The following is a 23,152-nucleotide window of genomic DNA, read 5'->3' on the forward strand; positions in this document are numbered from 1 at the left end:
GTGAAAGTGTGTGTGAGAGAGTGAGTGTGAAAGTGTGTGTGAGAGGAGAGAGTGTGAAAGTGTGTGTGAGACAGAGAGCGTGAAAGTGTGTGTGAGAGTGTGAAAGTGTGTGTGAGAGAGTGTGAAAGTGTGTGTGAGAGAGCGTGAAAGTGTGTGTGAGAGCCAGAGCGTGAAAGTGTGTGTGAGAGAGTGTGAAAGTGTGTGTGAGAGAGTGTGAAAGTGTGTGTGAGTGTGAAAGTGTGCATGAGAGCGTGAAAGTGTGTGTGAGAGAGCGTGAAAGTGTGTGTGAGAGCGAGAGCGTGAAAGTGTGTGTGAGAGAGTGTGAAAGTGTGTGTGAGAGAGCGTGAAAGTGTGTGTGAGAGCGAGAGCGTGAACGTGTGTGTGAGAGAGAGAGCGTGAAAGTGTGTGTGAGACAGAGAGTGTGAAAGTGTGTGTGAGAAAGAGAGTGAAAGTGTGTGTGAGAAAGAGAGTGAAAGTGTGTGTATGAGAGAGTGAAAGTGTGTGAGAGAGGGAGTGTGTGTGAGAGAGAGTGAGTGTGAAAGTGTGTGTGTGAGAGAGAGAGTGTGAAAGTGTGTGAGAGAGAGAGTGTGAAAGTGTGTGTGAGAGAGAGCGTGAAAGTGTGAGAGAGTGTGAAAGTGAGAGAGTGTGAAAGTGTGAGAGGGAGAGAGTGTGAAAGTGTGAGAGGGAGAGAGTGTGAAAGTGTGAGGGAGAGAGAGTGTGAGAGGGAGAGAGTGTGAAATTGTGAGAGGGAGAGAGTGTGAAAGTGTGAGAGGGGGAGAGTGTGAACGTGTGTGAGAGAGAGAGAGAGTGTGTTTCTCCACCTTTAAGTTGGTTAACTCTCTTACTCGGGGTTAAAACCGCCACGATCGGGGCCTGATTCTATTGGGCTTCGCACATCTTATTTTTCAGTGTCCGATCCATTTTCTTGCCTCTTCTCTCTCGCGAGCTCCATACATCAGCTACATATATAATGATATCGCCCTCCGAACCGTCGGCTAGTAATTAGCGTGGCTTCACTCCCGCTGACTGACCCAGCCGCCACACTCACCCAGACTCTCTCACGAGTCTCACAGTTTGCGGTTATTTAAACCCCACTGTCCGGTAACCCCGCCCCATCTCTTTGCCAACCAGACTCTCCCCGCGAGGTAACACACCGCCCCCCCCACCCCCCCCCCACAATGCTACTTGGCTGTCTGAAGTCCCAAATTGGGCGCCAATTGTTCGCCAAATAGGTAGCTACTGTTTCTCTAAAAAATAATTTGGGATCAGGCCTCTCGAATCAGACTCGACTACAGATTTATGCCCGTATTAAAATCAAAGGCTGAGCTTTATTTATGACAGGCTTCAGAACTAACAGAGCAACCCCATCACACTGTAAGAAAGGTATCTCGTTATGAGGCAACCTTACCTAGCGCAGGGCACAGCAATCACAGCCGTGTCACATGCTCTGTCCAGGGAGCACTGCCACCCGAGGAGCTTCCATGCAGGTTTCTCGTAGTTCTAGGTGGAGGCTGACTATTTTATACCGTTCCTTATCGTCGTTCCCATGCGTGTGTGACTGCTACCTCCAGCTGTATCCCTTCCTGTTCCCACACTCTCTGATTCCTTGAAAGTGTCAAACCAGATGTTTCTCTTGCTGCGGCCTAACAACTCAAGCTTTGTTCTTTTTGTCCGAACACCTTATCGCCCAGAACATACGGTTCAGATATCTATCACTGAGAACTCAGCAACGCTGGACTTTCTTCCTTAACTATGTATCTCTTTCGACACCAGTGCGTCTGTTCCTAGCTCTCTGCCCACCTCGACTTCCTCACACTGAGTACCCCGACTGTGTCAAGAGAATAAACACACTTGCTTGTCCCCTGGTTTATTTTATATCTCCTCTCTTGGGTAAGAAGGCTACTTGTCCCAAGTGTTCCTCTTTCACACACAATTGCAAGAGTGGCTCATTGTCGCGTTCCTCATTTCCTTCGCTCCACAATTGGCGGCCGTGCCTTCAGCTGCCTGGGCCTTAAGCTCTGGAATTCCCTCCCTAAACCTCTCCGCCTCTCTCTCTCTGCTTCAAGACGCTTTTTAAAACCTACCTCTTTGACCAAGCTTTTGTCCATAGACGCTGGTATAGATGCTGAGAGGCTGTTTCCCCTGGCTGGAGTGTCTAGAACTAAGGGGTCACAGTCTCAGGATAAGGGGTCGGCCATTTAGGACTGAGATGAGGAGGAATTTCTTCACTCAGAGGGCGGTGAATCTTTGGAATTTTCCACCCCAGAGGGCTGTGGATGCTCAGTCGTTGAGTATATTCAAGGCTGAGATCGATAGATTTTTGGACTCTAGGGGAATCGAGGGATATGGGGATCGGGCGGGAAAGTGGAGTTGAGGTCGATGATCAGCCATGATCTTATTGAATGGCGGAACAGGCTCGAGGGGTCGAATGGCCGACTCCTGCTCCTAATTCTTATGTTCTTATCTTTGTTAACTGCCCCCCAAATGGTTCCTCTTTGTAAAATTTCTCTGCAGAGGCCCTTTACAAAATCATTATCACGAGAGCAATCTTCACGACCACACGCTCAGCTTCTGCTCCGCAGAGGTGAGGAAGCTGGCTGTGTTTTGGGATCTTACTATGCGCTGCTAGCTCAGTGTTTGCTCATTATCTACAGAGACATTATCAACACCGCACTGAAAGAAAGAACTCGCATTTCTATAGCGCCTTTCACGACGTCCCAAAACGCTTTATAGCCAATGAAGTACCTTTTGGAGTGTGGTCAGTGTTGTAATGTAGGAAACGCGGCAGCCAATTTGCGCACAGCAAGCTCCCACAAAACAACAACAACTTGTATTTATATAGCGCCTTTAATGTAGTAAAACGTCCCAAGGTGCTTCACAGGAGTATTTTAAGACAAAAATTTGACACTGAGCCACATAAGGAGACATTAGGGCAGGTGACCAAAAGCTTGGTCAAAGAGGTAGTTTTTAAGGAGAGTCTTAAAGGAGGAAAGAGAGGTAGCGAGGTGGAGAGGTTTAGGGAGGGAATTCCAGAGCTTAGGGCCTCGGCAACAGAAGGCACGGCCGCCAATGGTGGAGCGATTATAATCAGGGATGCTCAAGAGGGCAGAATTAGAGGAGCGCAGATATCTCGGAGGGTTGTGGGGCTGGAGGAGGTTACAGAGATAGGGAGGGGCGAGGCCATGGAGGGATTTGAAAACAAGGATGAGAATTTTGAAATCGAGGCGTTGCTTAACCGGGATCCAATGTAGGTCAGCAAGCACAGGGGTGATGGGCGAATGGGACTTGGTGCGAGTTAGGACACGGGCAGCCGAGTTTTGGATGACCTCAAGTTTATGTAGGGTGGAATATGGGAGGCCAGCCAGGAGTGCTTTGGAATAGTCAAGTCTAGAGGTAACAAAGGCCCGGGTGAGTGTTTCAGCAGCAGATGAGCTGAGGCAAGGGCGGAGACGGGCGATGTTATGGAGGTGGAGGTAGGCGGTCTTTGTTATGCTGCGGATATGTGGTGGGAAGCGCAATGTGATAATGACCAGATAATCTGTTTTAGTGATGTTGATTGAGGGATAAATAATGGCCTCTTCTTCCATGGTGGCATAGTGGTTAGCACTGTTGCCTCACAGCGCCAGGGACCCGGGTTCAAATCCAGCCTCGGGCGACTGTCTGTGTGGAGTTTGCACATTCTCCCCGTGTTTGCGTGGGTTTTCTCCGGGTGCTCCGGTTTCCTCCCACAGTCCAAAGATGTGCGGGTTAGGTTGATTGGCCATGATAAAAAATTGGCCCTTAGTGTTAGGGGGGATTAAATACGTGGGGTTACGGGGTTACGGGGATAGGGCTTGTGTGGGATGGCTGTCGGTGTAGGGACCGGGTGCTAGGGTTTGGATGATCAGCCATGATCTCGTTGAATGGCGGAGCAGGCTCGAAGGGCCGAATGGCCTACTCCTGCTCCTATCTTCTATGTTTCTATGTCTATGTTTCTATGTAATGCCGTGGGATCTTTTATATCCACCTGAGAGTTTAATGTCGCATCTGAATGATATTGCCTCCTGACAGTGCGGCGCTCCCTCAGTACTGGCACCGGGAGTGTCAGCCTGGATTATGGGCTCAAGTCTCTGGAGTGGGACTTGAACCCACAACCATCTGATTCAGAGGGTGAGAGAGAGCCGACACCTACATGTACAAGGCTGGGCACCCCACCCTACACGCTGACCCTTGGCAAATGAAAAACCGGTCCTAACAATGGAAGTAACGGTGGAAGGGGAAACAGCAGAGGCAACCTGGGTAGAAACCAGCACAGCAAATAAATAATGGCCAGTTGTTGTGGACTGGAAGCTGTAGGTAGGGAGGTTGTTCAGGGAGCTGAGACGGGCTGGCAGGGACCCATCGTAAGATAATCAGGTGAGCATTGCAGTCACACACAGGCAAAGCGGACAAACCAGGGACCGCGACGAGAGACGGTGTGATGAGAGTACAAACAATTTCACCGAGATAATAAGGAGCTGCTGCACAGCCGAATTAGTCAATTCAATTCAGTGTTTAGCAGTGCACCAAACCCAACTAATTACTCGGAAGGGATGAACATTTCTTTCTAGTGATCACTAAAAAAAGACTTGCATTTCTCCAGCGCCTTTCACGACCTCAGGACGTCCCAAAGCGCTTTACAGCCAATGAAACACCTTTTGAAGTGTAGCCACTGTTGTAATGTGGGAAACACGGCAGCCAATTTGCGCACAGCAAGCTCCCACAAACAGCAATGAGATAAATGGCCAGATAATCTGTTTTTAGTGATGTTGATTATTGGCCAGGACACCGGGGAGAACTCCCCCTGTTCATCTTCAAAATAGAGGCCGTGGGATCGTTTACGTCCACCTGAGAGGGCAGGCGGGGCCTCAGGTTAATGTCTCATCCGAAAGACGGCACCTCCGACAGTGCGGCACTCCCTCAGTACTGCCCCTCCGACAGTGCGGCGCTCCCTCAGTACTGCACCTCCGACAGTGCGGCGCTCCCTCAGTACCGCCCCTCCGACAGTGCGGCGCTCCCTCTGTACTGCCCCTCCGACAGTGTGGCGCTCCCTCAGTACTGCCCCTCCAACAGTGTGGCGCTCCCTCTGTACTGCCCCTCCGACAGTGCGGCGCTCCCTCAGTACTGCCCCTCCAACAGTGTGGCGCTCCCTCTGTACTGCCCCTCCGACAGTGCGGTGCTCCCTCTGTACTGCCCCTCCGACAGTGCAGCGCTCCCTCAGTACTGCCCCTCCGACAGTGCGGCGCTCCCTCTGTACTGCCCCTCCGACAGTGCAGCGCTCCCTCAGTACTGCCCCTCTGACAGTGCGGCGCTCCTTCAGTACTGCCTCTCCGACAGTGCGGCACTCCCTCAGTACTGCCCCTCCGACAGTGCGGCACTCCCTCAGTACTGCACTGGGAGTGGGTCTTGAACCCACGACCTTCTGACTCAGAGGCGAGAGTGCTGCCCACTGAGCCACGGTTGACACACCTAACACTGTAACACGATTGGACATCATAATGAATGCTGCAGAGCACTGACTCCGAATTTACTGGAGTGGGGTATCTCGCGAGTGTTGTGTATGTAACCTGTTCCACCTTAAGAGAGCTTAAGCCTGTTCCACCTTAAGAGATGTACTACTTTATCAGGCTGCTGTAGACGTAGTACCGGGGGTGAACACACCGGTATATAAGCACTGTGCAGTAATCTTGTATTCAGTATAGTCCCTACCTCCAACCAGTAAAGACCTGTTTTTATTGTTACTCATTAGTCTGTGTCTTAATTAACTAAATAATTCACAGACTTAACACTGGCGACGAGTCAGGTTCTTACCCTGCGGCAGTTATTCCACGGCGGTTGAAGAGAGGTTTCAAACCACACCACCCCACTGGAAGCGACAGGCATTAGGACCCTGAAGCCTCCATCAGCTTGTGAACCGGAGTAGAAGACAGGGCTGGGGAAGACAGAGGTACAGGGCGATAGCGATCGGCAGATAAGGGCCGGGCCGCTTTGAAGTGAGGGGCGCAGCCGGGCCATCGATCGCAACCACCGATAAGGGCCGCGGCTGCAGAAATTGAAGGCGCGAGAGCCGCGGTGCACAGCGCGGGCCATCGATCGCGATCGGGAGATAAGGGCTTTGGAGTGCGAGGCGCAGCCGGGCCATCGATCGCAAGCACTGATAAGGGCCGGGCCGCTTTCAAGTGCGAGGCGCAGCCGGGCCATCGATCGCATCCGCTGATAAGGGCCGCACTCGGGCGATCGCGGCGAAGATAAGGGCCGCACTCGGGGGCTGAAGGGAGACGGCGTCGGGGGACGGGTGAAGACCGCCAAGCGCGGGAAAACCGCCATTTTGTGGGCGGAGGATGACGGCAAGAGTGGGAAGCCGCCATCTTTGATAACAAGTAAAGAAAAGAAAATCTGAGAAATTGCAAATCTACAATGCCTAAACACGGGAATATTAGCACCTTTGATAGTGACCTCGAAGATTGGGCCATATATGTTGAAAGAGTAAAAAATTATTGTAAGGCCAATAAAATTCGTGACCAAGATAAAGCTCTAACATTATTAAATTTAATGGGTGCGAAGACATACGGGCAATTGAAACACCTGTTATCACCAGATGAACCGGCGGATAAGACGTTCGATGAGATTGTTACTGTCCTGAAAGATCATCTAAACCCCACGCCGCTGATGCTAGCGGAACGATTTAAATTTTACGACAGAAGGCAGCTACAGCATGAAAGCAATGCTGAATATTTGCTGGAATTGCGTAAATTAGCGAAATATTGCCAGTTTGGAACGGGACTGACAGATGCACTACGAGACAAATTTGTGTGTGGTTTATTTAAACAGGATACACAAAAGCGACTGCTCGAGGAGAATGAGCTGACGCTTGAGAAGGTGGTCACTATGGCAGCAGCACACGAAGCCGCAGCGAGAGGCACGGCAGTAATGCAGCTACGGTCACCGGAGCTCAGTGCACACAAATTGGGTGTGAGTTCTGGCAAATGTTATCGTTGTGGAAAGACAACGCATGATCAGAACCAGTGTTGGTTTAAAAACCAAGAATGTAGAACTTGTGGTAGGCTTGGACACATAGCTAGAGTATGCAGGTCAGGGAAGAAGACCAGCAACAAGAAGTCACCGCAAGGAAAATACGCAAAAGTACACAAGGTGGCCGAACAGGAGTCCGATTCAGACGCTAGCAGTAATGAACTGGCTGGCTTAAGCAGTATTGAACTGGCTAGCTTAAGGGTACTCAACGTTGGTAAGGGTGCAGACCTCCAGACAATTTGGGTTACTCTTCAGATAGAAGGAGTCCAAGTAAAAATGGAATTGGACACTGGATCGGCATTGTCGGTCATGAATAAGAAAGATTACAGAAGGTTATTCCAACATATTCCCCTACAGGATACGGAGATTATATTGACAACCTACACGGGGCAGAGAGTGTACCCCATCGGGACAATAAAGGTTGCAGTGGCCAACAAGGGCGAAGGAAGTCAAATAATGGACTTATATGTGCTACCGGAGGGAGGTCCACCACTACTAGGCCGGGAGTGGTTTAGAAACATAAATATGGACTGGCATTCGCTAAAAGCCATAAAGAGTGAGAACTCGGTGCAGATAATCAGCCCAGACTCTAGAACTGATGATGGTAAGACCAACCCATGTGCAAAAGACAAAGTTTCAGCACAGAATTCCACTGAGCAACAACAACATAGTTTAACAGAGAATTCTGAGTCTGTCAAGTCTACTGATATGCACATTTTTGAGGGACACTGGGCTCGAACTCAACTCCATTTCAAACTACAACAGCAATTAGAACAAATGATTCGCCGTTTTGAGCAAGAGATGAATGAAATAAAAAAGTTCTTTGTTACAGAGTGGGAGAATCTGGAAAGTCAACAGAAGCAACTGATGGAGAAAATGGAGCAGGAGCACACCAACCATCTGCGCGAGGAGGCCGAACGAATCAAAGCTGATTCAGGTTCTGAAGGTGCGTGCCATAATCTGGTGTCAGAAGAGTTAACGGTCAGCCAACTCCTTCATATGCTGAGGGACAAGACTCTGAAATGGGAAAAACTTGAACACGAGCTGCGATCTTCAAAGGAAAAGGGTTCGGAGCTCTCAAAAGTCATTGAGATGGCTGATGTGACGACACAGACTGAAACGACTGCAACAGAGCAGCCATTGGATGCCAAAAGTACGCTGACTCACGTCAATGTAGAACAACAGACCGCTGAAACAGCTGCTCCGGTAGAGGGATTGCATAGTCCGATCAATCAATCTCCAAAGGAAGTTGAAGTATTAAAATCACAAATGAGGTCACTAGTAAACGACTTGCTGAAAGCCCAGAAAAAGCTGGATGCAGAGGTACACATGAAGAAGTCTCTTCAGGAAAGATGTCTGGATTTGGAACAAGAGCTGGCTAACGTCCAGCTGGGTATGGAGGAAATAGACGACCCTCTCACTGGTCTAGCTCAGGACGACACCGAATATTACCATGACCTGGTGGACGACACCGAATATTACGATGTCCTGTCCTGCCCAGCTTGTAACTTCGACTCCCAAAGTGCAGAAATCATGGAGGAGCACCAAAAGTCTACGGAACATCGGGAGAAGCTGGCTCTACGACGGAAACAGGAGGAAGAGAAGGAGGAACTGCGCATGCAGCTGGCAGCTGACAATGGAGCCCAGAGAGTCTCCAAGAAGCAGAAAAGGAAAAGTAAAAACAGAAGATGACCCATCTGAACCATTATCACCTCTACCAGATCACACACGTGGTCCCTCCGAACGGAGCCAAATCAGTTCGGAAGTTCAAGCTGTTAAATCCATGAAAGGACTATTGAATGAGTAACGTGAACCGACTACACCACAGAGATTGAATCTGTGAACTGTTTTCCGCAGAGACTGAATCTGTGATATGTTACGTTAAACATGAAGTTATATATGTATATATGTTATTACGTTATGTTAAATGGGGGGGGATGACTATAAAGCTAAGAAGGGAGGAGTGTTGTGTATGTAACCTGTTCCACCTTAAGAGAGCTTAAGCCTGTTCCACCTTAAGAGATGTACTACTTTCTCAGGCTGCTGTAGACGTAATACCGGGGGTGAACACACCGGTATATAAGCACTGTGCAGTAATCTTGTATTCAGTATAGTCCCTACCTCCAACCAGTAAAGACCTGTTTTTATTGTTACTCATTAGTCTGTGTCTTAATTAACTAAATAATTCACAGACTTAACAGCGACGTGCCCTGTTAGTTAGACTTGTTCCCTCACCCTTCAACTCGGAAAATGTTTTGTCCTGTAACTTGCTTCAAGTCCAAGGGCAACGGGGCATCTGGGACCTCGGTGACCGGCGGGACCAACAGTCTCTCCATCTCCTTAACCAATGAGATTTAAGGATTGAGAAAGAAACAGAGGAACAACGGAGAAGGAAATTGGGTGAATTAGAGTCCAATAAGAAAGAGAGGGAAAGAAAGATTAGACTAAGAGTGAGAAAGAAAAGAGACAGAAAAGTAAGAAAAAAAATTTAAAATATATATTTTTTTAAATCCTCCAGGAACAATTTACTACCTCTAGGAATGAGACTCCACAGTTTCAATTGTTCCCTTTCTGGGCCGGAGAGGTTGAGTGGCATTGCAGGAACATAAATCTCATTAAAAAGTTCCTTACGCTGTTAGTTACCAGCCCTAACTTTCTGTGGGGAGTTTAATTAATTTGCCAGTGCAGCAATTTCTTGACTCTCATGGGGAGGTTGAGGACCAGCTGCCGTTTACGCGAGGCTGGCGGCGGAGCGGCGCAAATTTTGGGTCGTTATTTCCCTCTCCTCCATATTTTGTTCCGTTCTCTTCTGAAGGCCTTTGCGTGGGGACAGTTTCCCCAGCGCTGGGCCTCTATTAGTAGCTTTCCCAGGAGATTAAACAAACTGGGGGCTGGGGCCGTGACAGTGCCAACTTTACCCAGCCCGATGGGCCGAATGACCTCCCCCAGTTCCGTGCTTTTTATGGTATCATCTAGTGTTAGCTGTGAGTCAGAAGGTCGTGGGTTCGAGTCCCCACTCCAGAGACTTGAGCACAAAAATCCAGGCTGCCACTCCCAGTGCAGTGCTGAGGGAGTGCCGCACTGTCGGAGGTGCTGTCTTATGAATGAGACGTTAAACCGAGGTCCCGTCTGCTCTCTCAGGTGGACGTAAAAGATCCCACGGCCACTATTTGAAGAAGAGCAGGGGGAGTTCTCCCCGGTGTCCTGGGCCAATATTTATCCCTCAACCAACATCATTAAAATAGATTACCTGGTCCTTTTTCGCCTCGTTGTTCGGAGGATCTTGCTGTGCACACATTGGCTGCCGCATTTCCTACATTACAACAGTGACCGTGCTTCAAAAAAAAAAGTCCTTCATTGGCTGTAAAGTGGTTAAAATATAGGAACAGGAGGAGGCCATTCAGCCCCTTGAGCCTGTTCCACATTGAATTCGATCATGGCTGATCTGTATTTTAACCCCATCTACCCGCCTTGGTTCCGTAACCCTCGATACCCTCGCCCAACGAAAATCTATCTCTCTCAGTTTTGAAATTTTCAACTGACCCCCGGCCTCAACACCTTTTTGGGGTCATGACTTCCAGATTTCCATCACCTATATGGAGTTATGTCACATATCGGCCGTGATCTAATTGAATGGCGGAAGAGGGTGGAGGGGCTGAATGGCCTCCTCCTGTTCCGATGTCCCCTTTGTGTGAAGAAGCATCACCCCTGAACGGCCAAGCTCTAATTTTAAAGTTCCGCCCCCTTGTTCTGGAGATCCTGAAGTCATGAAAGGCTCTGTAATTCTGGAGTAGGCCCCAGTATTATCACTCCGGGTGTGTAATTCTGGAGTAGGCCCCAGTATTATCACTCCGGGTGTGTAACTCTGGAGTAGGCCCCAGTATTATCACTCCGGGTGTGTAACTCTGGAGTAGGCCCCAGTATTATCACTCCGGGTGTGTAACTCTGGAGTAGGCCCCAGTAGTATCACTCCGGGTGTGTAATTCTGGAGTAGGCCCCAGTATTATCACTCCGGGTGTGTAACTCTGGAGTAGGCCCCAGTATTATCACTCCGGGTGTGTAATTCTGGAGTAGGCCCCAGTATTATCACTCCGGGTGTGTAACTCTGGAGTAGGCCCCAGTATTATCGCTCCGGGTGTGTAATTCTGGAGTAGGCCCCAGTATTATCGCTCCGGGTGTGTAATTCTGGAGTAGGCCCCAGTATTATCGCTCCGGGTGTGTAATTCTGGAGTAGGCCCCAGTATTATCACTCCGGGTGTGTAACTCTGGAGTAGGCCCCAGTATTATCACTCCGGGTGTGTAATTCTGGAGCAGGCCCCAGTATTATCACTCCGGGTGTGTAACTCTGGAGTAGGCCCCAGTATTATCACTCCGGGTGTGTAACTCTGGAGTAGGCCCCAGTATTATCACTCCGGGTGTGTAATTCTGGAGTAGGCCCCAGTATTATCACTCCGGGTGTGTAACTCTGGAGTAGGCCCCAGTATTATCACTCCGGGTGTGTAACTCTGGAGTAGGCCCCAGTATTATCACTCCGGGTGTGTAATTCTGGAGTAGGCCCCAGTATTATCACTCCGGGTGTGTAATTCTGGAGTAGGCCCCAGTATTATCACACCGGGTGTGTAATTCTGGAGTAGGCCCCAGTATTATCACTCCGGGTGTGTAATTCCGGAGTAGGCCCCAGTATTATCACTCCGGGTGTGTAATTCCGGAGTAGGCCCCAGTATTATCACTCCGGGTGTGTAATTCCGGAGTAGGCCCCAGTATTATCACTCCGGGTGTGTAATTCCGGAGTAGGCCCCAGTATTATCACTCCGGGTGTGTAACTCCGGAGTAGGCCCCAGTATTATCACTCCGGGTGTGTAATTCCGGAGTAGGCCCCAGTATTATCACTCCGAGTGTGTAACTCCGGAGTAGGCCCCAGTATTATCACTCCGGGTGTGTAATTCCGGAGTAGGCCCCAGTATTATCACTCCGGGTGTGTAATTCCGGAGTAGGCCCCAGTATTATCACTCCGGGTGTGTAATTCCGGAGTAGGCCCCAGTATTATCACTCCGGGTGTGTAACTCTGGAGTAGGCCCCAGTATTATCACTCCGGGTGTGTAACTCTGGAGTATGCCCCAGTATTATGACTCCGGGTGTGTAACTCTGGAGTAGGCCCCAGTATTATCACTCCGGGTATGTAACTCTGGAGTAGGCCCCAGTATTATCACTCCGGGTGTGTAACTCTGGAGTAGGCCCCAGTATTATCACTCCGGGTGTGTAACTCTGGAGTAGGCCCCAGTATTATCACTCCGGGTGTGTAATTCTGGAGTAGGCCCCAGTATTATCACTCCGGGTGTGTAACTCTGGAGTAGGCCCCAGTATTATCACTCTGGGTGTGTAACTCTGGAGTAGGCCCCAGTATTATCACTCCGGGTGTGTAATTCTGGAGTAGGCCCCAGTATTATCACTCCGGGTGTGTAACTCTGGAGTAGGCCCCAGTATTATCACTCCGGGTGTGTAACTCTGGAGTAGGCCCCAGTATTATCACTCCGGGTGTGTAACTCTGCAGCAGCTGCGTTGGACTGTTTCAGCCTACGAGATCACGTTATGCTTCACAAAACACCGATAGAATTACGATTAAATATGAATGAGAGAACAAGAGCAATGAATTGTTCGGTGCCTGTGTGGGCCTGGCTGCTGGGATCTTCTGTGAAAAACAACCCTTAGTAACAGGACTTAGAGACAGCGGCAGGAGTCCGACACAATGTCAGGATCAAGTCAACTTAGCAGGAGAGCTGTTCACCTGAAGATTCCGTGCACGATCAGTGACCTGATAGACATAAAAGTTCCCATGGCCACTATTTCGAAGAAGAGCAGGGGGGAGTTCTCCCCGGTGTCCTGGGGCCAATATTTATCCCTCAACCAACATCACTAAAAAACAGATTTTCTGGTCATTATCACATTGCTGTTTATGGGAGCTTGCTGTGCGCAAATTGGCTGTACCATTTCCCACATTACAACAGTGACTACACTTCAAAAAGTACTTCATTGGCTGTAAAGCGCTTTGGGATGTCCTGAGGTTGTGAAAGGCGCTATATAAATGCAATTCTGTCTTTCTTTCTTACATCCACTTAATGGAGTTGAGAAATATTATTGGGACAGTGTAGAGGGAGCTTTACTCTGTATCTAACCCGTGCTGTACATGCCCTGGGAGTGTTTGATGGGACAGTGTAGAGGGAGCTTTACTCTGTATCTAACCCGTGCTGTACCTGCCCTGGGAGTGTTTGATGGGACAGTGTAGAGGGAAGCTTTACTCAGTATCTAACCCGTGCTGTACCTGCCCTGGGAGTGTTTGATGGGGCAGTGTAGAGGGAAGCTTTACTCAGTATCTAACCCGTGCTGTACCTGCCCTGGGAGTGTTTGATGGGACAGTGTGGAGGGAGCTTTACTCGGTATCTAACCCATGCTGTACCTGCCCTGGGAGTGTTTGATGGGACAGTGTAGAGGGAGTTTTACTCTGTATCTAACCCGTGCTGTACCTGCCCTGGGAGTGTTTGATGGGACAGTGTAGAGGGAAGCTTTACTCAGTATCTAACCCGTGCTGTACCTGCCCTGGGAGTGTTTGATGGGACAGTGTAGAGGGAGCTTTACTCTGTATCTAACCCGTGCTGTACCTGCCCTGGGAGTGTTTGATGGGACAGTGTAGAGGGAGCTTTACTCTGTATCTAACCCGTGCTGTACCTGCCCTGGGAGTGTTTGATGGGACAGTGTAGAGGGAGCTTTACTCTGTATCTAACCCGTGCTGTACCTGCCCTGGGAGTGTTTGATGGGACAGTGTAGAGGGAGCTTTACTCTGTATCTAACCCGTGCTGTACCTGCCCTGGGAGTGTTTGATGGGACAGTGTAGAGGGAGCTCTACTCTGTATCTAACCCGTGCTGTACCTGCCCTGGGAGTGTTTGATGGGACAGTGTAGAGGGAGCTTTACTCTGTATCTAACCCGTGCTGTACCTGTCCTGGGAGTGTTTGATGGGACAGTGTAGAGGGAGCTTTACTCTGTATCTAACCCGTGCTGTACCTGCCCTGGGAGTGTTTGATGGGACAGTGTAGAGGGAGCTTTACTCTGTATCTAACCCGTGCTGTACCTGCCCTGGGAGTGTTTCACGGGACAGTGTAGAGGGAGCTTTACTCTGTATCTAACCCGTGCTGTACCTGCCCTGGGAGTGTTTGATGGGGACAGTGTAGAGGGTGCTTTACTCTGTATCTAACCCGTGCTGTAACTGCCCTGGGAGTGTTTGATGGGACAGTGTAGAGGGAGCTTTACTCTGTATCTAACCCGTGCTGTACCTGCCCTGGGAGTGTTTGATGGGACGGTGTAGAGGGAGCTTTACTCTGTATCTAACCCGTGCTGTCCCTGCCCTGGGAGTGTTTGATGGGACAGTGTAGAGGGAGCTTTACTCTGTATCTAACCCGTGCTGTACCTGCCCTGGGAGTGTTTGATGGGACAGTGTAGAGGGAGCTTTACTCTGTATCTAACCCGTGCTGTACCTGCCCTGGGAGTGTTTGATGGGACAGTGTAGAGGGAGCTTTACTCTGTATCTAACCCGTGCTGTACCTGCCCTGGGAGTGTTTGATGAGACAGTGTAGAGGGAGCTTTACTCTGTATCTAACCCGTGCTGTACCTGCCCTGGGAGTGTTTGATGGGACAGTGTAGAGGGAGCTTTACTCTGTATCTAACCCGTGCTGTACCTGCCCTGGGAGTGTTTGATGGGACAGTGTAGAGGGAGCTTTACTCTGTATCTAACCCGTGCTGTACCTGCCCTGGGAGTGTTTGATGGGACAGTGTAGAAGGAGCTTTACTCTGTATCTAACCCGTGCTGTACCTGCCCTGGGAGTGTTTGATGGGACAGTGTAGAGGGAGCTTTACTCTGTATCTAACCCGTGCTGTACCTGTCCTGGGAGTGTTTGATGGGACAGTGTAGAGGGAGCTTTACTCTGTATCTAACCCGTGCTGTAGCTGCCCTGGGAGTGTTTGATGGGACAGTGTAGAGGGAGCTTTACTCTGTATCTACCCCGTGCTGTACCTGCCCTGGGAATGTTTGATGGGGACAGTGTAGAGGGAGCTTTACTCTGTATCTAACCCGTGCTGTACCTGCCCTGGGAGTGTTTGATGGGACAGTGTAGAGGGAGCTTTACTCTGTATCGATCCCGTGCTGTACCTGCCCTGGGAGTGTTTGATGGGACGGTGTAGAGGGAGCTTTACTCTGTATCTAACCCGTGCTGTCCCTGCCCTGGGAGTGTTTGATGGAACGGTGTAGAGGGAGCTTTACTCTGTATCTAACCCGTGCTGTACCTGCCCTGGGAGTGTGTGATGGGACAGTGCAGAGGAAGCTTTACTCTGTATCTAACCCGTGCTGTACCTGCCCTGGGAGTGTTTGATGGGACAGTGTAGAGGGAGCTTTACTCTGTATCTAACCCGTGCTGTACCTGCCCTGGGAGTGTTTGATGGGATAGTGTAGAGGGAGCTTTACTCTGTATCTAACCCGTGCTGTACCTGCCCTGGCAGTGTTTGATGGGACAGTGTAGAGGGAGCTTTACTCTGTATCTAACCCGTGCTGTACCTGCCCTGCGAGTGTTTGATGGGACAGTGTAGAGGGAGCTTTACTCTGTATCTAACCCGTGCTGTACCTGCCCTGGGAGTGTTTGATGGGACAGTGTAGAGGGATCTTTACTCTGTATCTAACCCGTGCTGTACCTGCCCTGGGAGTGTTTGATGGGATAGTGTAGAGGGAGCTTTACTCTGTATCTAACCCGTGCTGTACCTGCCCTGGGAGTGTTTGATGGGACAATGTAGAGGGAGCTTTACTCTGTATCTAACCCGTGCTGTACCTGCCCTGGGAGTGTTTGATGGGACAGTGTAGAGGGAGCTTTACTCTGTATCTAACCCGTGCTGTACCTGCCCTGGGAGTGTTTGATGGGACAGTGTAGAGGGAGCTTTACTCTGTATCTAACCCGTGCTGTACCTGCCCTGGGAGTGTTTGATGGGACAATGTAGAGGGAGCTTTACTCTGTATCTAACCCGTGCTGTACCTGCCCTGGGAGTGTTTGATGGGACAGTGTAGAGGGAGCTTTACTCTGTATCTAACCCGTGCTGTACCTGCCCTGGGAGTGTTTGATGGGGACAGTGTAGAGGGAGCTTTACTCTGTGTCTAACCCGTGCTGTACCTGCCCTGGGAGTGTTTGATGGGACAGTGTAGAGGGAGCTTTACTCTGTATCTAACCCGTGCTGTACCTGCCCTGGGAGTGTTTAATGGGACAGTGTAGAGAAATACTCCATTCCCAGCATTAACATCTCTCACTTTAGTGAGCAGAAATTTCAATAAATATTTATTTTTAAAACAAATAGTATTTTTGTGACAGTGCAGAGTTTCCATGGAAACACAGCAGTAGAGTTGTAAACAGAGAGGAAACTGTCTCGACAAGATTTGCAGATATGCTGATAATACCCCTTTAAACTGATCATTTTGTTAAGTCACAACAAACGAGCAGACATGTTATTTACTCTGTGGGAAGTGGCTGTTTTATTAATTAGTATTTTAGTGAAGTAGAGTAGAGTGACTGCTCGATCCGATTGCATTTGTTGAACTCTGGGAGTTCACCAACATGTTCTTGCTCCATATTCTCCGCATCAGCTGGATTACTTTCCATTTACAATGTGCCCGGTACTGAGCCCCACAGAGCAGGCGGCTCCCTCCACTCTCACTGAACCAACCTCCACTGGAGCAGCGGTGAGGGTACTGCATGGGGCTTCTGCACCCTAGGGTGGGGGAGAGGATCAGCCAGTGTGTGCCTGTGTGTGTGTCTATGTATGTGTGTGTAGATGCGTCTGTGTGCGTGTGCATTTGTGCACGTGCTTATGTGTGTGCCTGCATGTGTATCTGCATGAGCAAGCGTGCACATGCGCCTGCGTGTCTGTGTGCGAGTCTGAATGCATGTTAGCGTGCATGTCTACGCATGTGCGTGCTTGTCTGTGTGTGTGCATGCACATGTGCGCGCGCATCTGCGTGCATGTGTGCGTCTGCATGTGTGTCTGCATGTGTCTGTGCGTGTATCTGCGTGCATGTATGTTTGTGTCTGTGTGTCTGCGTGAGTATGTGTGTGTCTGCATGTGTGTCTGCGTGTGTGCATTTGTCTGCGTGCTTGTGTGCGTGCGTTCGTATGTATGTGTGCATGTGTGTGTGTGTGCGTGTGTCTGTGTGCATGTGTGTGTGTGTCTGCATGTGTGTGTCTGCGTGCATGTGTGTGTCTGTGTATGTATGTGTCTGCGTGTGTGTGAGTGTGTCTGCATTTGTGTGTGCGCGTGTCACAGTGTGTCCTGTTGCGGTTTCTCAGTTTGGCAGATTTACAGCTCTGGAATGCCCGGCTCGAATGTGTTCAGCAGTCCTGTCACATCTGCCCTGACCTTCGCCAGCTGCTGCTGTCCAGGCACAAGTGTCTTCCCATCTGCTCTCTACTCCCTCACCAGCCTATCCCTCTCCCACACATTATCCCTGGAACGTGCTGTCCTCAGCTGACAGCCACTCATGTACTCTCCAGCAGGGGCACTAGATGGCGATCAGAGACAGGAACCCGGCCCGACCTCTCACCCCAGCTCAGGGACCCCCGGAATCAACAGCATTTTGGGGGGGAGAGTTCCAGATTTCCACCACCCTGTGTGTGAAGAAGTGCTTCCTGACATCACCCCTGAACGGCCTGGCTCTAATTTTAAGGTTCTGCCCCCTTGTTCTGGACTCCCCCCACCAGAGGAAATAGTTTCTCTCTATCGACCCGATCAACTCCTTTAATCATCTTAAACACCTCGATTAGATCACCGCTTAATCTTCTAAACTCGAGGGAATACAAGCCCAGTCTGTGCAACCTGGCCTCGGAATTTAACCCTTTTAGCCCCGGTATCATTCTGGTGAATCTGCGCTGCCCCCCCTCCGAGGCCGATATATCCTTCCCGAGGGGCGGGGCCCAGAACGGAACCTCTGACCGAGGCTCTGTACAACTGAAGCATCAACTTCTCCGCTTTATATTCCAGCCCCCTCGAGATAAAGGCCAACATTCCACTGGCCTTTTTAATTATTTTTTTGTACCCGTCCACTGGCTTTTAGTGATTTGTGTACACGGACCCCTAAATCTCTCGGCTCCCCCACAGTCCCCAGCTTCTCACCGTTTCGAGAATATTCCAATTTGTCTTTCTTGGAGCTGAAGTGGATGACCTCACTCTTCCCCACACTGAACTCCATCTGCCGCACTGTTCCAAGGTGCATCACAGAATGGACACACCCGATCAGCTTGGAAGCGATCAGGAGGGGGGACCGAAAGCTCGGGGCAAAGAGGCACGTTTTGAAAAGATTTTAGACGGAGAGAGGGAGATAGAGCGGCAGATGGGTTCGGGGAGGGAATTTCAGATTGGGGCAGAGGTGGAGATTAGTGTTTGATGGAGAGGGTATTGGATCTTAAAGGAACAACTCACATTTCTCCCCCGCCTTTCACAACCTCAGGACGTCCCAAAGTGCTTCACAGCCAATGAAGTACTTTCTGAAGTGCAGTCACTGTTGTAATGTAGGAAACACGGCAGCCAATTTGTGTACAGCAAGATCCCACAAACAGCAATGTGATAATGACCAGATCATCTGTTTTAGTGATGTTGGTTTAGGGATAAATATTGGCCCCAGGACACCGGGGAGAACTCCCCTGCTCTTCTTCAAAATAGTGGCTGTGGGATCTTTTACGACCACCTGAGAGGGCAGACGGAGCCTCGGTTTAACGTCTCATCTGAAAGATGGCACCTCCGACAGTGCAGCACTCCCTCAGCACTGCACTGGGTAAGTGTCAGCCTGGGTTATGGGCTCAATTCCCTGGAGTGGGACTCGAACCCAGGACCTTCTGACTCAAAGGGCGAGAGTGACTGAGATGGTCAGCAGGAGGCCGTGCGATGAGTCTCGATTTGAACGCAGTGAGGAGGAGGAGAACATAAGAACATAAGAAGTAGGAGCAGGAGTAGGTCATACGGCCCCTCGGGCCTGCTCCGCCATTCAATAGGATCATGGCTGATCCGAATCTAGACTCACGTCCACTTCCCTGCCCTCTCCCCGTAACCCCTAATTCCCTTATCAGCTAGGAAACTGTCTATCTTTGTTTTAAATTTATTTAATGTTGCAGCTTCCACAGCTCTCTGGGGTAGCAAATTCCATAGATTTACTACCCTCTGAGTGAAGAAGTTTCTCCTCATCTCAGTTTTGAAAGGGCAGCCCATTATTCTAAGATTATGCCCCCTAGTTCTAGTCTCACCCATCAGTGGAAACACTGGAGGAGGGGGGCGGGGGGGAAACGAGGAAAGTTCAGAGGCTGCAGAGGAGGAAGATTGTGACAGAGGGCGCGAGGCGCCCAGAAACGAGAGAGACATTGCCCAACAGGAGACAAGCATTGGCCTGGTGGGGCTGCGTGGGCTGTGACTGTGTGTGGAATTCTGCAACCAACTCCCAACAAACCATCCCCGCTGATGAACATCCACCAAGAGCCAAGGCTAATCTCCAATAAAACATGGCTTGATCAGTGAGCTAATGCAGCATGGTTGCCCAGGCACATTGCAGCTCCCCAGCAATCAGCCCGCTGCCCCTGATCCGAGTTGAATTGGCCCATTCATGAGCAAGGCAATATATATTACAGCACATCTGAAAGGCTGCTTTATATTATATCTATAATAATAATATATAAATAATATAAAACAAACTGCAGCTAATTCCACTTGCGCCTGCTGACTGGGAATGCAGGGAAAGATCCCACAGCAGGTGAGGGAGTGGGGGTGCAGGGAGCAGGTTGGGGTGCAAGCTTGCCCCACAAAAAAAAACCTGTCCCTCTTTCTGCATTTTTTTTTTAGCGCAGGGAACGCGATTGATTTATTTAATTATTTTTTTTTTTAATGCATAAATCTCTCCAGCTGCAATGTGACTTTTTATTCCTCTCTTCCCCCCCCTCCCTCCTCCCGCAGATATTTGCACCTCCCCATTCCCCCTTTTCCTCACCCCCCCCTGCTTCCCCGCAAACACTCACCCAAGACTCCAGCGGTGGCCGCCCGGTTTCCAGCCGCCTCTGCCATCTCCTTGTCCGGCTGAGGTCTCCTCTCCGCCTCGCTGTCCTCTTTGCCCGCAGCCTTCCTCAGCACCGGCATGTCTGGCCCAGGAGGCGACGGCTGCAGCTGTCTACAGGGGTTGCATTGGGGGCGAGGGGGTTATTGGTGGATTTTTTTTGGGGGGGGTGGGCTGTGGTTACTGTGAGGTTTGATCATTCCCTCCTCCCACCCCCTTTAAATTTTTTTGTAGCATTTATTGCAAGGCTGCTCAGCACAATTCCCACTCCCCCCCACCCCCCCAAACCATTCTCTCTCTCTCTCTCACACACACAGAGAAACAGCAAGGTTAGAGGATGAAAGAGAAATGCACCAGCAGATTAATCATAGGGTTTGTATTCCCGCCCGAGCTGGAACAAAGACAGAGAGAGAGAGAAGTGGTTGAGGCAATGAGTGACAGAGATTAATAGGGAGGGATGGACAAGAGAGGGAAAAAGGGATATTGTGACAGAGAAAGATGATAGAGGCATTGAGTACAGAGACAAAGAGGGTGACAAAGAGACGCAGGAAGATCGATGGAGATAGAAGCTTTAAAACAGAGACTGGGCTGATTTTAACTCGCACTCCCCAGCAGTAATGGGGCGGGCGGCAGTGTCTTTAAGCTGGAGAGTTCAGATAGACTGAGCCCTTCCAAAGGGATTTAGATGTCCCTGTGTCACCCGTGGCTCAGTGGATAGTCTCTCTCGCCTCCGCGCCAAGAAGGTTGTGGGTTCAGAGTCCCCACTCCAGAGACTCGAGCCCCATAATCCAGGCCGGCACTCCCAGTGCAGTGCTGAGGGAGTGCTGCATTGTCGGAGGGACAGTACTGAGGGAGCGCTGCACTGTCGGAGGGACAGTACTGAGGGAGCGCTGCATTGTCGGAGGGACAGTACTGAGGGAGCGCCGCACTGTAGGAGGGACAGTACTGAGGGAGCGCCGCACTGTAGGAGGGACAGTACTGAGGGAGCGCTGCACTGTCGGAGGGACAGTACTGAGGGAGCGCTGCATTGTCGGAGGGGCAGTACTGAGGGAGCGCTGCACTGTAGGAGGGGCAGTACTGAGGGAGCGCCGCACTGTCGGAGGGGCAGTACTGAGGGAGCGCCACACTGTCGGAGGGGCAGTACTGAGGGAGCGCTGCACTGTCGGAGGGACAGTACTGAGGGAGCGCTGCATTGTCGGAGGGGCAGTACTGAGGGAGCGCTGCACTGTTGGAGGGGCAGTACTGAGGGAGCGCTGCATTGTCGGAGGGGCAGTACTGAGGGAGCGCCGCACTGTCGGAGAGGCAGTACTGAGGGAGCGCTGCACTGTCGGAGGGGCAGTACTGAGGGAGCGCTGCATTGTCAGAGGGGCAGTACTGAGGGAGCACTGCACTGTCGGAGGGGCAGTACTGAGGGAGCGCTGCATTGTCGGAGGGGCAGTACTGAGGGAGCGCTGCATTGTCGGAGGGGCAGTACTGAGGGAGTGCTGCACTGTCGAAGGTGCCGTCTTTCAGAAGGGACTTTAAACCGAGGCCCCGTCTGCCCTCTCAGATCTTATGGCCACTGTTTGAAGAAGAGCAGGGGGAGTTCTCCCCGGTGTCCTGGGGCCAGTATTTATCCCTCAACCAACATCACTTAAAAAAACCCAGATTATCTGGTAATTATCAGATTGCTGTTTGTGAGAGCTTGCTGTGCGCAATTTTGGCATCCGCATTTCCTACATTACAACACTGACTACATTCCAAAAAGTACTTCATTGGCTGTAAAGCGCTTTGGGACGTCCTGAGGTTGTGAAAGGTGACCACGCGCGCACTTTCCAGCGAGGGGTGGGGCGGGGAAGCACAAGACAGTGAGTGAGAATCTGGTCAGTTTTCCCCCTCATTAACCCCGGGGTATCTGGGCCAGTCATTGCCCCCCGACAGCTATACAGAGAGTGAGAGAGAAACAGAGAGAGAGAAACAGAGAGAGAAACAGAGAGAGAGTGCGAGAGAGAAAATAAAAGAGATAAACAGAGAAGAAAGACGAACAGAAAAGGAGGAACACACAGAGCGAGAAACGGAGAGAGAGAGAGAAACAGAAAGAGCGAGAAACAGAGAGAGAGAAACAGACAGAGAGAGAAACAGAAAGAGGGAGAAACAGAGAGAGAGACAGCGAGCACAGCACAGACTGCCATTAAATCGAGGCGCTTCCTGACCAGGGTGACACAGGGCAATAACAGACACAGCACTCACCAACGCAGCAATCGCTTTATGGTTTGCACAGTTCTGGATGGTGGGACCCAGCACTGGGCACGAGCACAGAGTGCAGCTGATACGCCACAGTCAGGCCTGTGTGCTGAGTGCCAGACAGTAACACAGGCAATCAGGAGGAAAATAGTCATTAATGGAAATTATTCTATTTTTATCCTAAAATTACAACTTGAAGAGTGTTTGATGGGGCAGTGTAGAGGGAGCTTTACTCTGTATCTAACCCGTGCTGTACCTGCCCTGGGAGTGTTTGATGGGGACAGTGTAGAGGGAGCTTTACTCTGTATCTAACCTGTGCTGTACCTGCCCTGGGAGTGTTTGATGGGACAGTGTAGAGGGAGCTTTACTCTGTATCTAACCCATGCTGTACCTGCCCTGGGAGTGTTTGATGGGGACAGTGTAGAGGGAGCTTTACTCTGTATCTAACCCGTGCTGTACCTGCCCTGGGAGTGTTTGATGGGGACAGTGTAGAGGGAGCTTTACTCTGTATCTAACCTGTGCTGTACCTGCCCTGGGAGTGTTTGATGGGACAGTGTAGAGGGAGCTTTACTCTGTATCTAACCCATGCTGTACCTGCCCTGGGAGTGTTTGATGGGGACAGTGTAGAGGGAGCTTTACTCTGTATCTAACCCGTGCTGTACCTGCCCTGGGAGTGTTTGATGGGACAGTGTAGAGGGAGCTTTACTCTGTATCTAACCCGTGCTGTACCTGCCCTGGGAGTGTTTGATGGGACAGTGTAGAG

General features: G+C 50.4%; 1 protein-coding gene across 3 annotated transcripts in view; it reads right to left on the minus strand.

The window, feature by feature from the left end:
• ano8b (anoctamin 8b) overlaps positions 1 to 20,589 on the minus strand; it is a 105,974-nt gene extending 85,385 nt beyond the window's left edge. For 2 of the 3 annotated variants that reach the window (XM_086004373.1, XM_086004372.1), the window contains exon 1: positions 20,132 to 20,586. In XM_086004373.1, coding sequence (XP_085860499.1) covers positions 20,132 to 20,249 — 118 coding nt within the window. In that variant the 5' untranslated portion in view covers positions 20,250 to 20,586. Of the gene's footprint in view, positions 1 to 20,131 lie in introns of all 3 variants that reach the window. The other variant, XM_086004377.1, reaches the window with a different exon arrangement.
• Between the last annotated feature and the right edge of the window lie 2,563 nt (positions 20,590 to 23,152).

Source organism: Somniosus microcephalus, chromosome 13, assembly GCF_052327205.1.
Source record: "Somniosus microcephalus isolate GS21.2 chromosome 13, FLI_Smic_1.0, whole genome shotgun sequence".
Lineage (NCBI taxonomy): Eukaryota > Metazoa > Chordata > Chondrichthyes > Squaliformes > Somniosidae > Somniosus > Somniosus microcephalus.